The sequence below is a fragment of the Plectropomus leopardus genome, chromosome 17 (genome assembly GCF_008729295.1).
Source record: "Plectropomus leopardus isolate mb chromosome 17, YSFRI_Pleo_2.0, whole genome shotgun sequence".
Lineage (NCBI taxonomy): Eukaryota > Metazoa > Chordata > Actinopteri > Perciformes > Serranidae > Plectropomus > Plectropomus leopardus.
The window spans coordinates 10,492,068-10,508,919 of NC_056479.1; the positions used below are offsets into that span (position 1 = coordinate 10,492,068).

The 16,852-nt window shown below is 40.4% G+C and overlaps 1 protein-coding gene across 2 annotated transcripts in view; it reads right to left on the minus strand.

The window, feature by feature from the left end:
- lasp1 (LIM and SH3 protein 1) overlaps window positions 1-16,852 on the minus strand; it is a 35,618-nt gene that overhangs the window by 10,684 nt on the left and 8,082 nt on the right. For both annotated transcript variants that reach the window (XM_042504203.1, XM_042504202.1), the window contains exons 2-3: window positions 13,905-13,999; window positions 6,891-6,975 (exon numbers count right to left, since the gene is read on the minus strand). In XM_042504203.1, the coding sequence (XP_042360137.1) occupies window positions 6,891-6,975; window positions 13,905-13,999 (180 nt within the window). The remainder of the gene's footprint in view (window positions 1-6,890; window positions 6,976-13,904; window positions 14,000-16,852) is intronic.

Consider the following 16,852-nt stretch of genomic DNA (forward strand, 5'->3'; position numbering starts at 1 on the left):
TTGCGCGACCAGTTTCAATGCATTTGTGTGAGTCAACAAGGAAAATCCATCAAATGCTGCGCAGATGATTACTTATACATGCTCTGACCTAGATTCTTTCAACATAAACAGATTAAAGAAAAAGACATTACAAAAGACAACCGATGTGTCTTGGTATTTTTCTTCTTCTTTCAAATGAATTTATGTTGATTGAAATAATGTAATGCTATCAAAAGTATCTGCAGTAAAAAAGTACACTTTTAAGTACTTTGTGCCTGGCTTGAAAAAAAGATCAGTCCTGAGCTTTAACTTGGCCTAATAAAGGGTTTTATTTTGCCTAATAAAATACTTTTACAGCAGGGAGGGAAAATGGCTTTACTGTTGACTTTATTACAGCTTGACACTTTTAGATGAAAATGCTGTATTGTCACCGCTAGTCAAAATGATTTTTTTCCCCTCATTTTTTTGGTACTTCCTTAACTGATTGCCAATCAAATTTAGCCCACATTTAATCATGCATGTGCTACAATAAACGTTATATCACCTTTTCATTATATTGTTAGTGTAATTTCACTCTATGAAGCATAAGTTGAATGACAACATAAACTAAGTTGTGCCCTTATAATCTCTTTATTCTTCAAAACACATATACACTCTTAAATAATAAACACTATTTTCTCGTGCTTAAACTATGACTGAAGTAAGCTTAGTTTTGTGTGTGTGCGTGTGCGTGTGTGTGTGTGTTTGTGTGAGTGTGTGTGTCTGTTAAGAGTGCAAGCAAAGTACGGTTGGCCCACCTTATGTGGTGACGTTCACTTCCTGTTTGCTGGGGAGTGAGGCCCTTACATACAGGACGTGGTAGCAACCATATATGGTCATAATGAGGGCAGTGTGTGACAAACAGTGTCTGTATGTGTGTGCTTGTGTTTTTCCAACCTTCCCACCCTATCCTGGCCCTAAGGGTGGAGGAGGAAATGTCCAGCCAATGCATGGAGCTCTCCTTCACTGCTGCCCTGTGGCTAATTTGAGGTATCCAAAGTCGCAACCACATACACTAGTTTACAAAGCTGAAACGGGAAGTGAGGTACATGTTTTATTTTTAAAGAAACAGCTACACATGGCTGGCTCTTCTTCATCTGATCTGCTCGGCATGTGCTATGAAATTTCAAACAATGTTTACATGCACAAAATGTTCCTTCTTTGCCGTTGCTCCTGAAAAAGACAATATTCCCACTAAGCTTTTTACATGTTTAATGAAAATGAATATTCCACAAACTCTCCCGTCCACATGCAGCCGTGCATACTCTGACGTGCCCTGACATGTTGTTTATCACGTCAAAATAGAAGTAGAACAGCTGAAGCCACTCGTCATTTTGCTTATTTGCATCACAATACGACTTTTTTTTCTTTCCTACTGATGGAGGACTTGTTGGACTCCCTCTTTCCTTCCTTTACCTTCTTGAAAAAGGCTGGTGTTTTGATAAATAAATATATGTTGATGTAAATAAACTGTTGATATCTAAGTCTTTCATTAAGTTTTAAATGCAGGTGCGTTTCTCCTTTTGACCAGAAATGCAGGATTTTCTTTTGCATGCATCTCTGCCCCACAGCTTTGCCAACTGTTGGCGAGTTGGTTTGTGTACAACGTATCCTTGACAACGCACAGCACTAACCGAAAACACAATAGAGGCTGTGTGTCGCACACTACGGTGAAAACCCATTTGAAACAAATATTTCAAATTGGCTGTGTACATATACAAATACACTTCTTAAAACCCCAGTAAGCATATGACACGTCTTAATTGGAAAATGCTAAATTTGGAAAACGGCCTGACTCTGCATATTTAAGAGGAATATGCTGATTATATGACCATATCAAATTCAGAATATTGTCATATTCAAAATAATAGGGCAATACTGGTCTGCATGTAACCCTAGGCAGTGACAAGTAGCCCTACTTTAATTTCACCTCCCCACACCAACCAAACCCATACTTCTGCCTACACGGTGACTGCACCAATTTCTTGCACTGCAATAATGCACTGCATGCATTACCAGGAAACAAAAGCCCTCCCCTGATGTCCACATAACGTCTGACACTGCTGCACAGAGTGCTGACCAGCCCTCCTCTCATCCCCCGACGCATCGTGATGACATGACATCGCTGTGATTCACAGATAATGTGTGTGTGATACGTTCATATGTGCCGTCACCCCTGGCGTGACGTCCGCTGAGAAATTGGGCAAAAACTGCGGCTGATCCTGATTCCATGGGAAATTATACACGGCTCTCAAGCCTGCGCACAAAGATAAGTCACGAAGGAGATTAATGTGGCCTCGACCCATCTTTGTCCTTCATTCTTGCTCCGCTCCCATCAGTCAACATATGTTCCTCCCCCTATTTTTATTTCTCAGTCTATCTCCTTTGTCTTTTCGAGGTCTGTGCAACAGCTTCTTCTCCTCCAATCATGCCTCTGCTTTCTTTCCACACCCACACTGCCTTCTCTCTGTGCTCCTTTTTCATTCATTCATATTTTACTGCCTCAACAGCAACACACAGTGTCGTCCCATCGAGCTGAAGCTATTCCTCATTATCATCCTTCTCTCCGCTTCTATTTGCATTCCTCTAGCTTTCCTTCCTCTGGGGATTTACTTTTATCTCTTCCTCTTTCACCCTGCACTCCTCCCTCTCTCTCTTGTATTGGTGCCTTCCTGTCTCTTCCTTTTTTTCCCTCGCTCATGTGCGCCTCATTGCTCTCCTCCTCCTCCCCAATTCGTTCTCTCCAGTTTCTTTATTTCTCTCTCACTCTGTCTTGTTTCTTTCTGTTTCCCCCTGCAAAGTCTTGTAATGAGGTGTGACAAACCTCTACCCTGCTACCATAGCAATAGGGTTCCCGTAGCAACGCAGCGGCTGTGTTGCTGAAGGTTTAGATGGCCATAGTTCTCCACGAACACCTTTAACTTCCTTTCACTGACACAAACACACTCGCAAAGAGTACACAACAACAGTACTACAAACATCGTAGCACTTATATCATATTATCCAAAAATATCTATCTACAATAACTATAACATAAACATGCGTGAGCAGTAGGGATTGGATCTGGACATCCGTATTCATCCAATGTATAGAGTAATTGTATTCTTTGTAATTAAAATGGGTAAAATCTTATTTCATTGTATCATCATGCATCATTTCATTGCGCTGTCTCCAATTATCATGAGTCTACTGCTGCAGGAGTCTGAGCTCTGCACCGAAAAACAGTCTGTGAGAGTCCGCCTGCACACACAGACACACAGTGACAAGATTAACTATTAGCATCACACAGCTAAAGTTGCCCAGTGGTTATTAAAAGGATTAACGACTGCTACTGTGTTAGCTTGTGCTAATGGGGCAGATGCTGAGTTGACTGTGCGAGCGCCTTCAGGTTCCAGAGATGGTCCTTTGGTGCTATGTCTAACCTATGTAACAACAGCATCAGAACATTTGCTGATTGTTCTTTAATTAACTCTTAATTTATGATTTAACAGACTATTTGATGCCTTGTTGTTAAAAAATAATTTGAATTTCAAAATGCACTTGATTTCCATTGTTGTCATATTTACATTGCAATTTTTATGTTACACTTTTTCCTTAACAAGTACTCGGGTAACATTGCTCAGTTATAATCTAAGGTGAGCACCCCAATTTGGAAGTTTCTCAAAATGCTCATTCCTAGTAAGTAGTGTGCATTATATCCTTTTTTGATTATCTAATGAAATTCTATCTTTTATTAAACAAGTGAAATTGGTGAAAAAAAAGAAAAAAGAAAAAAGGGGGTAACATCATAAAACATGAACCCCATGAAACTTAAATATTTTGTAGTTCTGACTGTTTCTTTTGAGGAGACTTTTTAATATGCAGCACAAATGGCAGTTTTTTTTCTACAGTTTCTGTACCCAAAAGCATGTTTGAGCCAACCCTCTCAGAAAGAGGACTGTATATTTAAACCATGTCCTCTTTTTGAGAGGAAACTTTTTTAACCATAAATCCATTTAGACCAACCAACTTCTGGTAAAGGCTTCGGGTATTTCTAATGAAATTATAGTTGCCTGTCCACTATGATTACTGAGAAAGAACGCTAGTCTTTGTTCACAATTACACAAATCCTTCCCCATCAATCACAAACATCTTTTATGTATGGATAATCTTATTCTTAGGAATGTGACTATGATAAACCATTGGTGTAATGACAGTCTCTTGGTGTTTGGTTGATTGTTTGTGGGGGGGCTGTTTGGATGCGCAATCCATGTAAAAAAAACAAAAAACAAACACCATCTGTCTCTCGATCCTCAGTTATCCCCCTTCCCACATGACCACTGACCCCACCCCAATACTAAACCAAAAAACCCTCCTCTCATGCACACACCCCAGGCTCATCCGTAGTGTTTGAAGGGGCTTTTCTACTGAGCTGTGCATTTTTCTGTCATTTTGCATTACAATGTGTAAAGCAGCTTCCAATGAGTCTGTTCTGTGATCACATAGACGGACAAGTTCCTAGAATACTACGGAACATGCTTCAGACAGTATTGTGTGAGTAAGAGAAGTGAAACCTCACATGACAGCCTTCAGGGTTGACAACTGTCTGCCACTAGTTTGCCACAATGAAAAAATAACATTTTATGGCCACTCTATGTGTGATTTGTTATGCTTTCTTTAACTACAGACAGCTGACTTAGGAAAATATTATTAAAAGTCAGTTGGTGAGTACAAATCTCTCTGACTTTATCAGAGCCATCTTCATCAAGGCAATAACACATGACCCAGTTTAGATGGATATTTTGGTCTGATGAGGGTTTTTTTTTTTTTTACATCTTAGAATATATTTGGGTCTTTGTTATTTTAGCTTCTGGAGAAAGACTCGTAGTAGTGTTTTCCATGGTTACAAATTAGACTGACGACCTAAATCTTGGGGCTATTTGAAGCAAAATAGGTACAGATATAATCTGGGAGGATCTATCGTCAGTACATATGGGTGGCCCTGCAAAACAGTGGACAACAACAAAGATGCAGAGAAAAGAACAGTGCATCTGTACTGGGCCACAGCAAACATGGTGTGGTATAACAGCACACCATTTATTAGGCTATTATCCAGTTTGCAACCATCATAAAGTGGCATACAAATGACAGTCAGACACATTAACACTTCAGAGAGGTGCAGCTTGAAACAAGAGAGCTGTAAGAGTATTGGTTAAGCCAGAACTATTACAGAATATTTGTCTTACTTGAGTATACATGTGTCAAACAGCAAAGTAAACCTTAAATTTAATCAGTCACAGACAGTGTGATGGAGGGCCTACTTCCGATGACATTCACCTACATAGATTCCACAGTGACAAGGACCAACATCTGTGATATTTTTTGGAAATTCAGTTTACACAAATACATTCAAATGTGGTCAAGCTTTGTTACAAGTGATTTTTTTTCTCCAGATTACACAGATTCTTATCAGGAAAGCTAAAATGCAAGCTTAGGCAGAATTACAAAGCTCAACTGAAAGACTAGACTTCTGCCAGTTTAATTAAAAGGATAAATGGGCTCATAACTAGAGTTAAAACTATTCATGATACAATACTTTCTTAAGTAACAAGGGTTCTTTTTTTCAAGTGGGGATAAAAGGAAATGGAAAGTGTTGCAAAACAGATTGAAGCAAGATCCTATTTCAAATTTCCAAACTACATGATGTTTTAATATAATTTAAAGAACATTTAGTAACTTCATATGAAACTGTTGCTATATTGTGAAAGAAATACACGAGACAGATAGTCTGTGAAAAAAAGTCCCCCCTCCCCTTCCCACTGCTTCCTATACCATTCACTAGATTCTTCCATGATGCAACCAAAACAACCAATCAGAGCCAAGGATTCTTTAATTCTGTTGTAAAACATGAATCAAGATTCTGTTAATGCATTGCTTTTTTCTCACCTTAAAAATTTTCAGAAAAATATTTTAGGGTTTCACTGTAAAATGAGAAAAAGTTTGTAACTGGCCGCCATGTTGGAAACAGTCAGCTTAAGAACCAAGATCTGCCCACTGGCTAAAATACTTTGAGGATTAAGAATTTGAACTAATTAGGCATTGCAGTGCCTGAATCTTGATTCATATTTAATCAGTGCTACCTAGTTTGGTAGTTTGACCGCAGTTCACAAGTCTTAACTGACAAAATGGACACTTGATTGGTTGATTTTATTAACCTGCAGTAAGGCCATTAGAAGCACTACAAGGCAGTAGCATAGGCAGAGAAATGTGATTTTTTTAAAGATTATCAGTCTCATTTAATGCTGTGTGTGTATAGTGACAGTTTCAGTGAATATGAAGAAATTTATTTTTTATGACAGTTACCAAATACAAATGCAGCTTTAACCGCTGCTAGTATTCTAGTGTATTTCTGCCAGATTTGACATGAAAAAAAAAAAAGCTGTACAAATAATAATTAATCTTTTTAATTGCTCATCTATGTACCACTAGACTACTTGGACAGCCAAGTTGTCTTTTCTTGACAATAATACCTCATTTATTATACTTTTACATGATCATCAGCCTTCTCTTTAAGTATCTTACTTGTCCACTGTGAATCAATTTCACACTTGAATTCTCAGGTCTGTTTTCAAGCTGTGAGCATGCAATGGTCTTGAATGTACAAACATGAGTTAGACTCATTATTTTATCTGAAAAGTGGCTTTGTAAGCACACAGACAAGCCTATATCAATTTTTGCGGTTCACTCATGTCAGGCTTTTCAAATTAAGCATGCCTGTTTTTTGCCTCCTTTATGGAACAATGCCGAAATCTGTGCAAACTGTGTATATTTTTTTCAAAGTTTGGTTTTGCCTTAAATGTTATGAGTAGCTGCTAGCAGAGAGAAATAGTTACCTGGCTCTGCATTTGGCTAAGATTTTTGAGGCGGATGTTCTCTGGAGTGTCAGCCACAGCGGTGAATTTTGTCTTGGGGTAGTGTCTGTAAAATAAACACACAAAACAGCAAAGAATGTCAGTACACAGTATACACACACAGAGGCAGATGCCAGCTTTTACTCAGACTCCCACTGTGGCGCTCATGCCTAGACTAAGAGAAAAACACAACATAACTCAAGCAGTGTGCAGTCTGTGGCCCCACAGTGGGGGCATTTGTTATTCAAGGTGGTCCTGAGGTTGAGTTAGGAGCCCCTGTAGACAAAAAGCATGTCAGTACAACACACAATGCTCTGTCAGTGGGAGCTAAGGTAGTCTGAAAAAGAGGAAGTGCAGGCAGGGGCTGTTTGTGGGGGGATGAGAGCCTCAAGGTTGCAGAGTTTTGGAGGCGAGCCATAGCAGGTGTGGAAAAAGCTTTCCATGCTTACAAAACACAGGCACACACTTGTGTACACACATACACACACACACAGGCACAGCCCTATGGGGGATAACAGGAAGCAACAGCACGCCACAGACACAGTAACAGGGTCAAAGAGACAGTGGGTGAGTGTGAATGATGTCATGGGCAGCCCCTTTCAGCAGAGCATGAAGGCGAGTCTCTTTTCTGAATGGATTCTGGGAATTTTCTTGACAGTCGCAGACCCATAACCACCCGGCCTCCTACTGCTCAGGAGAAAATGCTTGACTTGAAACAAATACAGCAAACATAAACACACAGAAGTAAGCAGAAACACGCAGACATGCACGCATGCAGCACACCAAGCATCCTTCCAAAAGCCATTCATCGTACGCTTATTTATTGATTGCCTAAACTGCGGTCAATGGTTTGTGCGTGCGAGGCATAAGTTAGTGTTTTTATACACTGGAGGCTTCATGTCCACAAATAACAGTGCCTGCTAGTTCAGTGTGATCCTTATGGCAGCAGAAAAATATGGCGCAAATCCAGTAGAAGGGGAAGAACCCTTCCAACTTATCTAATGCTCATATGGACCGCAGTTCCCAGCCTACCTCAGGGTGCCGGGCGACCTCAAAACTCTTCAACCACTATCCGTGCCTCTGGGTAAACCATTCAGGCAACATGTTTACCGTTTCCTTGACAACATGGTAAATAAACTGAATTAGCATATGGCCTGATGTGATTATGGGATACTAAAAACTTTAACAAAAGGTTTGCGGTTGGCACATTTTACATAAAATATTGTTTAAAAAAAGACATAAAGCCACTTTAAAGAAATCCCCCAAAATAACTCTAAAGAGTAGAAAGCAGAACATGAATGTAGTTGGAGAAGTTGATTGAAGTTGACAATTTAAGCTCTGTGATATACAACAAACACTCTTGAACCCTGCTTTCATCCATGCAAACGCATGCAGGTCTGTGCACGCTCAGGCCTTTACAACTGCTAGCACTCATTTTCCTGAAATGGCAGCTATCAGCAACATTTAGATGTAGTGGTTTCCTATGTCAGCAGCCAAAGACGGGCAGGCCCTGCACAAGCTGATCAAACAATGCAAATGACGCTACTCTTTTATTGTAGTGAGATATCTAATTGCGGTAGCAAAAAAGGTGTTTCCTACAAAGACTCAGCAGTCTGTCTTTGTTATATGTTCATCATATGCAAAACGCAAACCTCCATCACCATCTGTGACGTTTTAAATGTGGAAGCAACATAGGGTTGAAACAAGGCTACAAAGCTAAACATCTACTAAGGCTGTACTAAATTTCTTACCTTTTTTTTTTACATTCAAAATTTGTTTTTGAATGAAGCTGAGCTCTAAAAAAATGCCCAAAATGCTCAAGTGAAATCCTTAATATGAATGAAGTTAATTATCAGCTAAAATGAAAAGAAAGTAGATTAAATCAACTTTCTTTCATGAATAAATGTAATTTATGGTGCTGTTAGAATTCTGCTAGATTGCCCTGTTAATACAGTACATGCCTCCCTTTGTGTGGGGACTTGGCTTGGGAACCAAAGGGTTACCTGCTCAAGTCCAAACCAAGTGTGGAGTGTAGACTGGTAGCTGAAGAGATGCCAGTTCACCTCCTGGGCACTGGCGAGGTACCATTGAGCAAGTCACTGAACTTATAAACTGCTCATGGATGACCTTGCACTACACACACTGAACAATTTTAGTTTCATTTTAAGCTGAATATTTCATTACAAAAAAACATGTACATTTTGGGAATGACTACATCAAACTTTTTTCAATACATTTTGACTTAGACTAGGTATTGGAAACAAGTCAGTCACTACTGGAATCTAATTCTACAGACAGAATAATAGTTGTTATATTAGTGTAGTCTAATCTATATCTGCAACTGTGGAGAAATACAAGTTTTAAACTGAATAAATAGACATGCAAAAAATACAAAAAAGCTGTGCAGCATTCAAATGTTGATTTAGAATGTGACTGTCAACATCATGAAAGTAGCTTCCAATTATTTGGTACAGACCTCAAATCTACATAACATGACAGGGCAAATGTTTATCAGGACTGGACAGAGCTTTGTCTTAATGCTCTCAATTGCCATTCATCACTGATGTTATTTCCATCTCCAGAGCCAAGCCGTTTTAGCTGTAAGGAAAACCCATGCTGACTGTCAGTTTTTTAAGAATTGGTTGCACCTGATAAAAGCATATCTGTACGGAGACAACCCCCAGAAAAATCTAAATAGGTTCAGATTTAGATTTTAAAATCCACTAGCTGACTGCCATAAATGTTTCCCCATTAGTTAGTTTTACCAGCAGTGTTGCTCTTTCTTTTAGGGGGGACTGTCCCTCGATCCATGAGCTCCGTGACTAATAATATACGTCCATGTTTTCTCTGGAGTTGGGCGTGTCTGGACTGTGGTGGAAAACACACTTCCTTTCACAGAGCATCACTGTGTCTGAAAACCCCTGCTTGTCAGAAGCAGAGAAGTGTTTTTTCTAGCCGCACAACCAGCGTCTGTGTTAACAATGTTCCTGTCATCTTCAATGCGTCTTTAGAAACTGTCCTTGCACTTAAGGGTCAGTAAATTGCTACACAAACGCACAACGGGGTTGAAGAAATAAGCTTAGTGACTCAGTGGGATCTTGTGATGCTTGTCTTTGTGTGTGTGCTCGCATCTCCATGCCTGTTTAGAGGCTATGAGTGAGTCAGAAGAACACTCATCTATCTGTCAGGTTGTATAACGAGGTAATAAGTCGCAGACGGGAGTGGGTGACACATGCACAAACTCAGTTAGCCCTGTGAACGCTAAAGAGGGAGTGATCAAAATGGAGGGGTGGGGGAGTGAAGGGGCCACGCATGTGTAATCACACACACACACATACACACTGACACACAAACCGTCTACTGTGCAGGAGGAGAGGCCTGTTTGCATAGTGGAACCAGGAGATGTTGTGGCCGACTTGACCCTGTGAGACCTGGAAAGGTTGCAATGCATCATTCAGCAGGAATATTTCGTCTACATGTAAAATCTGGACAGAAATCTCATTAAAAAAAACCCAAAACAAATCACAACAGATGAGCTGTAAATTGGTAGAAGCAGCACTGATGAAGAAGAGCTAGAAAACAACAGCAAGAGATGTTTGGGATACAGTGGCTGAATCCATTATACACAAAGCTCATACATCTTCAATGAGAGCCCTTTCCCAGACACAACACAACCCAGGAAACAGTGTCATGCCACATTGTGGAAGCAGTTTTAATCTTGACTGGTTATTTATCAACAAAATGATTCAAGGTAGTGTTAAATGGAGGAAAACTGGCAGGCATTGTAAATGATAACACTAAATCAAGACATTTCTGACAACTTTTAATAACATCTCATTGATGTTCAAATTAATTTCCAGACTATCAGTCATTAACACAGCGCTTCACAAATGGCTTCCACAGTCTCCTGGGGAAATGAAGAATTTTTCTGTCCACTTATCTGCCCTCCTAAATCTCCCACAATCCCCTCCTGTGACTCTAGCATCTAATCAGGGATGGGACTCTCAGGGAAGAGGTGGGTGGGAATACAGTGAATGAAAATAAACAACGCCTATATCAATTACTGAGGACAAATATAGAGGAGTAATGATAAAGTAGTTATCCCACAGAATAATGACAGAGAACATAGCCTGAATTCCTTTTCTGAAGCGGGAGACTCTTCTCCGCTGATGATGTTTACTTGAACAAGGCTTGTTTTAAACAAACAGAAAGAGGCATAATAAACAGGCTCTCAAAGGCCTTGCTCCTGCTGGCGTGGGGAGTGGAGGGAACATCGGAGGCAGGAAAGAGAAAAGAAGAAGCCACTATGGAGACAAAGATGATAGTAGGACAACACCTGTTGTGGCTGGTCAACACCTTAAATCAATTGAAAGATTGGAAGTAAGGAAGAGGGCACACTGAAATTTAGGAAGGAGATGTTACTACTACTACTACTACTACTACTACTACTACTACTAATAATAATAATAATAACAACAATTGAAGTCTGTGGAAATATTCTGCTATGATTAATATTTTGTTTGACATGCTTTTCACATACAAAGTAAAAAAAAAAAAACAACTCTAAAAAGCAGCTGGATGCAGATCTCTCCTTTCTTCCTCATTGAGAAATTCTGGATGTGGCCTCCACCCTGCCCATCACCGCTGGTCGAGCTAGGTTTCGCTCAATGCTACAGCAATAGTTTGATCAGTGAAAGAGCAGTGCACATCAAGATGTGTGAAGTGGCAGAGCTTGTTGATCACCAAAATGTGCAACTAGCAGTCGTTAAGTATGGTTAGCATCTTTCATTCGTTTATGTTGTTTTTTTAGCTTGTAGGCTAACTGGCAGTGGCTGACACAGCGTCAGTTGTTGAGACATCATGTGGTAATATCTGCAGTGATGTTACGAAGTTTGTGTACAAAAGCCAACAAGAGGGTCACGGAGATCTCATTACTGCACATCCAAAACAATTGAAAACCCCTGTGAGTGGTGTGCCAAGGCCGTGGGGCTTTACTGTTTTAAGCCACTAAGCAAACTGTATAGTGACAAAAACAATAACTACAGATCATCTTGTGGTGGGATCACTCCAGTCGCGACTCGTGATACTGCAATCATCGACTTAAAACGAATGTGGGCCTGGGCCAGGGGCGTAGAGTGGAGGGGCAATGGCCTCTTCCATAACTTCTATCCCCCTTGTTTCAGCCCCCTTAGTGGGACTACACCTGGCTTAGAACTCAGCCTTCATTTTGATCTCAATTACACACCTGCAAAGTTTCATGTTTCTTGCACATTTGTGACAGGCAGACAAACAGACAGCAGACTTGACAAAATAACTTCCCACTACAATAGGAGCCACCAGGATCACATTTTGCCATGACACTCAAAAATTCAAAAACTGAAACAATGCCAGCTGTGTAAACCTGTTGCAGCTGGTAATAAAGCAACGACAGGCCTTTTTCACAGGAGACAATTTGACCCGTCAAAGCAGAAAAAGCACATAAAAGTAAAAAGTACTCAAATCCAATTTTGTTGATGCATCAGATTCAGGGTGCTGGTATTATTTGTGCTGATTCACTGTCACACTGTCATGGTTTGCTGGGGCACTTGGACAGACCCCTTTGTAATGTCATTAATAACATCTGTGACTTTCCTAATATGAAACAGTATTTAAAAAAAAGCCCATTGCATGCTTTTATAAGCTTACATGTTGGGACAGATGCACACACTCAGCCTTGAGCTGGGTGCACTCCAGAATCACATTTGGTTAATCATTTGCATGTATGTTGGGTTTAGATCTAGTGAGTAATCTTTTAGTGTTTCATTTGCTCAGGTTAAAATTCGGCCTTTCACAGAGCTGAGAGCATTTCAACTTGACAGAAAAATGTGTAATTATTTTGAGTGGTGTGAGTCCATTTCAGGAATAAACAGAGCCAGGAAATAAAGAGTGATATGAGGAAAATTAGGAAAGAGCTCCTGGAAGTTTTCAGATCAATCACACCCTGCAAGTGCTTGTTGTTAGCTAGCTGTAAACACCTGTACTTCCTGATGAAGGACATATTAATGGCTGTTTGTGGCACCAAAAGACTCTTAGCAGCCAAATTTTACTTAATACAGCAACACAAAATTTGCTTAGCATTCAATATGAATGCATTTTTAGGGCAAAACTTCTAGGTTATAAATCTAGGTTCAGACATATGGAGAGGAAATTATGTTTCTTGAAAATGTTCCTTTCCAAAAACACAGCTTTCCCCGATATATAAGAGGGGGGGGCATGATATTTTACTCTAGACTTGGCACAAATGACTTGTCCCTGGTATTAATCAAGAGGGAAGCTAAATCCTATAGAAAACAGCTGACCACAAGCCATCATGCTACGATAGTTTCCACGGGGGTTGAGAATGACAATGCTAGCATAACGTCTTGATTTCTGTTACTGGCAATAAAATGGAAGTTCAGGAAAAATGCAAAAGAGCTTGTCAGAACATGAAGCAACGCCTCCTTTCTGCATTCCCTCTCTAACCATGCACTCACCCACCAACTCTCTCTCTCACACACAAGCAGAAAGAGAAAAGGCGAAAATCATTATAAGGGGGATTCCGTGGATTCCTGATGAGTCTTTAGTGTGTGAGTATGTGCTGAAGCGTGAGTGGACATGCTAGTTTGCAGTGTGTCCGCCTGTGTCACTGTAGAGGAACTTTAGGAATTTCCTTTGTTGATACCCCCCCCCTTCCCCACTGAGGAGGAGGAGGAGGGAGGCACTTTCCCACAGCACTATAGGCCTTTTCTCTGAGGGGGGAGCTGCAATAGTCACTGATAAACAGCAGAGGAGGGAGAGAGGGGCCTTAGTTGGGTTGCAACATGATTACACACACACATTTAGAGAGTCCTATTTCCGTCTGTGGACAGATTAAACACTGCTGTCAGTTTTCTGGGGATGAGGGTTGAACCAGTTGAGTATGAAAACTTGAAACGTGCATACTGAGATACACAATATGATGACTTAGGGACAACTTACGCATTGCAGTATGGTTTCTTCTCAAAGCCTTTGTAATTCTTCATGTTTAGAGTCATTTTGCAGACCTCGCAGCTGAAGCATCCTTTATGCCAGTACTGTCAAAAACAAAGAGACAGAGAAGACACAAAATGTTGAGAAAGGAGGGATTTGAGACATTTGTTTTTTGCTACTTGGTCAGAATCCAAAAGAACCACATGTACAAAAAAACAAAAAAAGCACCCATACACCAGCTAGCACAGGGAAGCTAATTGAATGAGTAAGGCCAGAGCTACTTTCTTTACCCTTGAGGTTTCACAGAGACGGGAGCTGGATACAGACAAAGAATGGCGACTGTTAAGACTGTGTGTGAAAAAAGTGAAGCAATCTGGAAACAGTAGTTTGTGTATGCTGGCACTAAACTGTTACGAAGAAACCAACATCCTCTTTTGCTTGCAAATTCTATGGTTGCTATTTATAAGTAGATAGGGCTAGCTGCACTGGTGTGAACGGTAAGGGAGGAACTGTTGTGACTGACAAGTACATATCAGCGTTTTCACACCTTTATTATCATTTAGAGCTCTGCTGTATGTGTGTATAAAGTGATCCATTTTTATTTCCTATAACATCAGAGGTCGGTGCTATACTGTGGTGGTATGTAACCAAGAACATTTACTCAAGTACTGTACTTAACTATTAATTTGAAGTACTTGTACTTCACTTGAGTATTTTCTTATCATGCTGCTTTACACTTCTACTCCATTACATTTCAGATAGAAATATTGTATTTTTTACATACTATATTTATCTGACAACTTTAGTTACCTTACAGTATTAGATTTTTGTATAAAATCACGAAAAGAGTTTCTAAAATAAGATGTTTTGTTATTAATTCAATTACCCAACAGTTGATCTAAGTATAGCTGCAATGTTAAGTTGATTAATCAATCCATAAAGGTATCAATTGCCAACTATTTTGACAAACACTTAAGTCCTTTTCCTTAAATAACGATTAGTTTGGGGTGTGTTTTCACTTTAAAGATTTTGATTTGGGGTACTTCTTTCTTCTTTTTTGATAATTTTGAGTTTGGGGGTGTTTTTTTTCTTCTTCCTTTTTTCATAGTTTATTTGTTTATTTAAGATTTTTCTGCATTGGGTACTTTTACTTTTAATACCTTAAGTAAATTTTCCTGATTATACTTACTTGTTTTTACTTAAGTGCCATTTTCAAAGCAGAGATTTTACTTAAAACAGAGTATTTTCAAAGGGTGAGTACTTTTACTTAAGTAAAGGATCTAAATACTTCTTCCACCACTGGTGCTACAGAGACTGCCTGGCCTGAAAGCCCTTTCGATTCTCTTTTCGTCCGTCTGTTCATCTCTGCAGGCCTGCATGTTTCTGTAGCTCCTCTACCCATCTTCGCGAGAGGCCGAGCCTCTATCTTCCTCACCACCCTTTCTCCCTTCCTTCCACCCGCCCGCCCTCTCGCCTCCTTTCCTTTTCTCTCCTGGCACTGAGCTGATCTGCGGCCTGAGGGTTCAAAGAGGGATCGAGGGAGGGAGGATTGGAGAAAACTGTAAGGAGGGAGGAAACATGAAAGGAAGGAGCTGGAGAGTGCAAGAGGAAGGGAGGGGTGGGCAAGCGAGAGAAAATGCCAGAGAGTGAAGCAATGATCTGGCTGCTCCCACTATCGTCAAGGGAAGGGAGAAAGGAGTGAAAAGACACAGAGAGAAAGAGGGAGTCCTTATTAGAATGGCCTCAGGGTGCTCTGTCATCCCTCTCCATTCTTTCTCCCACTCTTGATCACTTTATTCACCAATTGCCCACACATAAAACCCTAATCTTCCAAACAAACAGCACAGCAAAGATGATTCAAAACAGAGGATAAAACTGCACATCAAAGTATAACATCACTTTCTCAATGTCTCACGAAACATGCACAATGCAAGTGTGATTCCACTACTAGGTCTTCTTAGGATAAGATGCTGGCATTACTGACAGAAAACTCCATCATTCCCCTGCGTGCAGTGATAGTTTGAAAATAAAGCATGTGTTACAGCACTGATAAACAGCTGGCAATAAATCACCAGGATGTTGACGGTTACTGACCGTGAAAGCTGCAGATGGACAGTAGAGGCAATTATGGCAGTGCTATGTATGGAAACATGACCAAACACATAGCACAATGGGCATTTCACTTCCTCCCATTGTCGGACAAGAATATGGCTTCAGGCTGGTTTTAAGAACAGCCTCGTCTGTTCTGTCTGGATGTAACGGACCACCCAGGGTGGTGTGCAATGACAACAGCCAAAGTGTATGTGTGTGTTTGACATGGGTGTTTGTAGCTGTGGGCCAGCAATATTGTAGCAAGGCATACAAAAGAGGAGGCTCACGGTGGAAACCGAGTCTGGGCTCTGCTCAGTGGAGCTGTGATCCACAGCCAAACACACTGGGCCAAGCCTTCGAATGCAAACTCCTTATCCCACTACAACCCTACCGGGGCCTGAGGGAGTTGCAGATGGACACATCATGTTACTCTTTCCACTGCCCCCCCCCCCCCTCCATTGTTCTGGCTTATACTGCAATGGCAAATCCCTTTACAAAAAACAGCACAGTGCAGGCAGATTCCATTTCCTCTAGCTTCAGCTGATTTGCAGCTGTGGTAGCTGCCATCTTTGCATGCACACTATCTGGTTCATCTACTTGCAGTATGATATTCTCCACAGACTATTGTTATCCCTTTCTCATTTCCCCAAATCCGTAATAATGATAAAGCTGGGACAATCTAATAGTGTAATGCTAATAGAGAAGTGTGAATGCAAATGCATTTAGGAGAAAGGTGAGCCTGTCAACTGAGCATGGACTTTGACCCTCTTGTTGTTTCCCTGAATAAATATTTACCTTGGGCTTAGCAAAGAGAACAAGCCAGCTTAAATAAATTGTTTAGCAAACTTTTACTAAGCCTAGCCCAA